Source organism: Sinocyclocheilus anshuiensis, unplaced genomic scaffold (assembly GCF_001515605.1).
Source record: "Sinocyclocheilus anshuiensis isolate Anshui unplaced genomic scaffold, SAMN03320099.WGS_v1.1 scaffold1053, whole genome shotgun sequence".
Taxonomy (NCBI): domain Eukaryota; kingdom Metazoa; phylum Chordata; class Actinopteri; order Cypriniformes; family Cyprinidae; genus Sinocyclocheilus; species Sinocyclocheilus anshuiensis.
Window position 1 is genome coordinate 988,738 of NW_015555711.1, and position 4,834 is coordinate 993,571.

Sequence of the window (4,834 nt, forward strand, 5' to 3'; positions counted from 1 at the left end):
ATAAAAATGATGGAAGTCACAATAAAAAATATTTAATAAATGTATTTAAATTATTATTTAATATAACTATATTTAAGTAAATAATTTAGAACTATTTTTAAACATACTTCATTAATTAAAAAATATTATTATTATTTTTAGAGATGCTAGTCAAGTAAAACAAAAAACATTTTACCTGGAATAAACATATAACCCACAAAATTTAACACATTCCCTGCAAAAAATAAAATAAAAACATGTCTCACCGATGAAAACTCTCATCATTAGTGAATTTCACCATTAATACATGACAGCCATCCATGGTGGGCAAATAGACAACAGTATAACTGCCATCCCCACTGTCTGTCACCTCCAGAAGCTCTATGGAACCTACAGTGCAAACATTCAAAGCTTCTCAAAAATGATTTTCCCAATGCTTGCAAGCTTAATCATTTTACTTTGTGCTCACCATCAGGTCTCACCACAGCAACAGTCCCTGGTGTTTCTCCACTGCTACTGCAGTCAATCGTAAAACTTTGGGGGGTTCTACCACAGACTCCACCTTTAATACCAGGAATAATAACCTTTGCCATATTCCCACCACGAGATGAGGGAAGCTCTGTATTACGGTCACAATTAGGCAGTACTTGGAACTGGATGGGACTACAATTAAAAGAGTAGAGAGAATATAGGTGTTCAGATAATTGTCATATAACATTGTTTTACATTGAAAAAAATATAGTCTAACCTGCTGCTTCCACAAGGTCTCTGAGGATCTATGAAGGAATCTGTGTCTTCCATTGATGGAGGTGGACTTGATCTGTAAATCTCATCTCCACTGTATTTGATCTCTGGCACTTCAGTACCTGTGCCAAATATGTAGACATGAGTTCTTGTGTTGGACACATTTAATCTCAAGAAAAAAAAAAAATACAAATACTTACCATGAGTATCAGTATTTGAAGATACACAAATCCCTGACTGCAGACAGACTCCAGAGTCTGCAGTACTTGAAACATCCTTCACTGATGCAATAAATGGACTTCCTGTTGAATTTAGACAGCATTTGTGTAAAACATCGGTTTCATTTAAGTGTGTGTGTGTGTGCGCGTGTATATGTGTGTATATATGTATGTGTGTATATATGTTAAAAAAATGTTAGCAGCAATGCAATCATCATGGTGAGAAAAAAGTGGGTAACAAATGTCATACAATCAACAAAACTATATATAATATTTAGGATTAATTCAAGACAAAATTCTAAGTTGGATTAATTCTGATAGCCATGTTGGCAGTGCGCCGACATACAGCGCCGTTGTGCTACGGGCATCCTGAGTTTGAATCCTAACTTGAGGACCTTTTCTGAACCCGTCCCCCCATCTCTCTCCCACTTCGCTTCCTGTCAGCTCTGATCTTTCCAATCATTATAAAGGCGAAAATGCCAAAAATAAATCTTATGAAAAAAGGAAAAATTCTAAAATACATTCAGGAGATAAATTTAAATTAAATTAATTTTTTTAATTCACCAGTTAAACAAATCTCTCAATAAAAATAGTCTATTTACAATAAAAACAGTGCAGTACTGTAAAATATTAACGACCTAATGACCTAAATAGCACCTAGTAAAAGCAACTTGATCATACCTAGAATTGAAATTATACCTTCTTGTGCTAGGAATTATTTCATATAATAGAAGTAAATAAAATAGAGGAAAATAGCAATTGTTTCTCGTGAATGTAAAGCTGACCTGGAATGTGATTCTCTCCACAGGTAATGGTGATCTTATAGTCACCAGGCACTGAAGGATAATATTCCACATTATACATGCCTTCACCGCTGTCTTTACATGTCACCTGACACTCAGACGGACCCTCCACTGTTATGTCCAGATCATCAACTGAAGATCTGCTGAGAAAGAGAAACATTATGGATCAAATGGGGTTGCCAGTCGTTTTTGGCTCTGAATGCATATTTGAAATGAACTTCCTCTTACCTGGCGTTTACACGAAACACATTAGGATGTCCAGTGAGGCCCTTTTGGAGACCCAAACCATTTGCAACAACTTGACATGTGTCAGTTTCCCAATCACTAACCACAACGCCTGAAACAACAGAACGGATGAGAAGACAAAGTCAAGAAAACAAATATAATCCGAATTCAAACCAACGGCAACTTGACAAACCTATAGGGGTCTTTTTTTTTACCTTGTCTGCTCACTTTTACATGGCTTTTGTAGACCTTTGGATTCACCATAACTTTACGAAAGGGCACCTCCTTTCCTCCATATTTCAGAAGCAGCGTATATACGCCTGCAGTTAGAGGCACATAAACAGCTGTGTAGGTGCCGTCTTCATTCTCCTTCACTTCAGTTTGGACAATGACTCCTGAGTCAGAGACAGCCTGCACAGATGGAGCTCCAGATCCTGCCATTGGACAGTTTATATTTACAATGCAAGGTTCACCGACTTTCCCCTGTAGCAGATCAAGATCTGTTACCAAAACCTTAGAGGGGTCAATCGGCTTCTGTATAACAGACTGGAATGGAGAGCCAGTTATGTGAGAGTTGTCAAAAAGGACATTTATTTTGTACATCCCATGCTCTGTGGGAAGGTAAAACACTGTACAAGTGCCATCTTGATTGTCCAGACATTGTAGAGTAACTTCACAGGGTCCATCCACTCTTATGGCAAGTCTTCCACTGCCTGCTCTGCTTGTGTCAATGATAAACTCCGCCTGTTCTCCAAGAAAACCTTCTTTTAGGCCTGGACCATGAGCCCTTACCTGAAGAACAAACAACATCTGATACTACACTGTTCAAGTGCTTCAAGTGAATGCATAAAATGTGTAAGACTCAATACCTTAGTGGCATCGGCTTGGATGTTTGATGGGCTGACTATGTTCATAACAAGTTCTCCATGGCCACCAGGCCGTACGTTCTCTGGAAAGTCTTCATCAAGGTCCATCTCGTCATCTACACACAATCACATATATTAAAATCATTAATCATGTTGTTCAAAACCATATGACTGAATTGTCCAAACTCACATTTTATCATCTCGATTGGTAAATGAGTAAAGAAAAGTATTTGGCAAAAAGATAAAGAAAAACAAATGGAATAAGTTTTTTAATGCAATGTAAATGTATATTGTTATCAATGTATTCTTGTTACTTTGACCTACGTTTTTAGACATGCATAAAATAAAAGAGTTGTAGATGTGTCTATTTTTTTAATCTATTATTTTTAACAATTTGAAATCTAATTCAGTTTTTATTCAGAAACTGATTGTTCCATACACTAAGCTATGTGAAGATTCTTCAAAACCTTTCCTTTTGCATTCCACCATACAGATCTGGAATTTTTAGAAAAACTGTTCCTTTAAATTTACCAGAGTAATACATTTCCGATCCATCTGGTTTAAACAAGACTGGGCTACATGGTGTAATCTTAATCCTGCGAGGTGTCACCTGAAACAGCAATGACGCAGAGATCATACAAAATCTTACAGTGCAGCAATCACAGGCTTCCAAAGAACTGAAGATTACAGCTATATATTTCAGTGCTCATTGTCTCATTTTTTTAATACATGTTTTTTCACATGTGATTTCAATAAGCATAGTTTCAATTCCCTCTTGACAGAGGGAATGCCAGTACAAATAGAGTAATAAACATCCTATTACATTCCTGTGAGCTCTGGCTGCAGCATTAAGCAGCAGTACATCATCACCAGACAGGTTTAAAGCCACTGCGAGATGAAATGGAATTTCAATAAGGCAACAGATGCTGGAACATTAATGCAACATGATGCAAACCAAATTGGGGAAAATGAGTTTTCTTTAACTTCATTAGACCATGTAAATGAAATGCATCAGAATGAGCTTTAGTTGTTGTTGTTGTTGTACATCACATTCTCATAGCTTTACATTATCCCTTCATATTATACGATCATGTTTACCACTATTTTCCAAGATCAATATATGCACTCACAATGAAAGGACTGCCGGGAACCATGACTCCTTCCCAAGCCACAGCAATGGTGTGTTTCGAGAGAGATGAAGGGATGTAGGAGCAGACAAAGACACCAGATTGTTCAGAAGCAACAATAACATCTACAAACTCTCCATCTGCTCTCTGTGAAGAAGTCAAATCACTCTGAAAATTAAAATAGCTTTTAATTTAAATGGGAAGAAAATTCATAAATATTTTACTGCATTTAATACCCGAGCATAAACTTTAAGTTCTCCTTCACCAGCTCGCCTGGTATCTACTGTGAATTCGGTTTGAAGGTTCAATATGCAGCCAGTTTGGGAAACACCTTGTCCTTCTACTTTCACCTGAAACCCAACATGCATAACTAATGATATAATTTCACATCTAATGAAAACATCTCATTCATATAAAATGGATCTCTCTGAGAAGAGCAAGGGCTCTCACACTAGACACATGTCTGCAAAACAGATTAAAGGGATAGTCCACCCAAAAATGAAAATTCTGTCATTAATTGCTCACCCTCATGTCGTTCCAAACCTGTAAGACCTTCGTTTATCTTCGGAACACAAATTAAGATATTTTTGATGAAATCCGAGAGCTTTCTTGCATAGACAGCAACACAACTGACACGTTCAAGGCCTAGAAAGGTAGTAAGGACATTGTTAAACTAGTCCATGTGACATCAGTGGTTCCACTGTAATTTTATGAAGCTACGAAAATACTTTTTGTGCGCAACGATATTTTAACAATGTCCTTACTACTTTTGAGCCTTGAACGTGGTAGCTGTGTTGCTGTCTATGTAGGGTCAGAAAGCTCTCGGATTTCATCAAAAATATCTTAATTTGCTTTCCAAAGATGAACGAAGG

At 37.0% G+C, this 4,834-nt stretch overlaps 1 protein-coding gene across 1 annotated transcript in view; it reads right to left on the reverse strand.

Annotated features, from left to right (window-relative positions):
• The window catches only part of flnbb (filamin B b), a 22,402-nt gene that overhangs the window by 6,259 nt on the left and 11,309 nt on the right, over nt 1–4,834 (reverse strand). The window contains exons 9-19 of the mRNA XM_016464948.1: nt 4,199–4,312; nt 3,966–4,109; nt 3,367–3,445; nt 2,839–2,951; nt 2,185–2,761; nt 1,973–2,081; nt 1,727–1,884; nt 924–1,025; nt 728–836; nt 449–642; nt 246–369 (exon numbers count right to left, since the gene is read on the reverse strand). Of these exons, the coding sequence (XP_016320434.1) occupies nt 246–369; nt 449–642; nt 728–836; nt 924–1,025; nt 1,727–1,884; nt 1,973–2,081; nt 2,185–2,761; nt 2,839–2,951; nt 3,367–3,445; nt 3,966–4,109; nt 4,199–4,312 (1,823 nt within the window). The remainder of the gene's footprint in view (nt 1–245; nt 370–448; nt 643–727; nt 837–923; nt 1,026–1,726; nt 1,885–1,972; nt 2,082–2,184; nt 2,762–2,838; nt 2,952–3,366; nt 3,446–3,965; nt 4,110–4,198; nt 4,313–4,834) is intronic.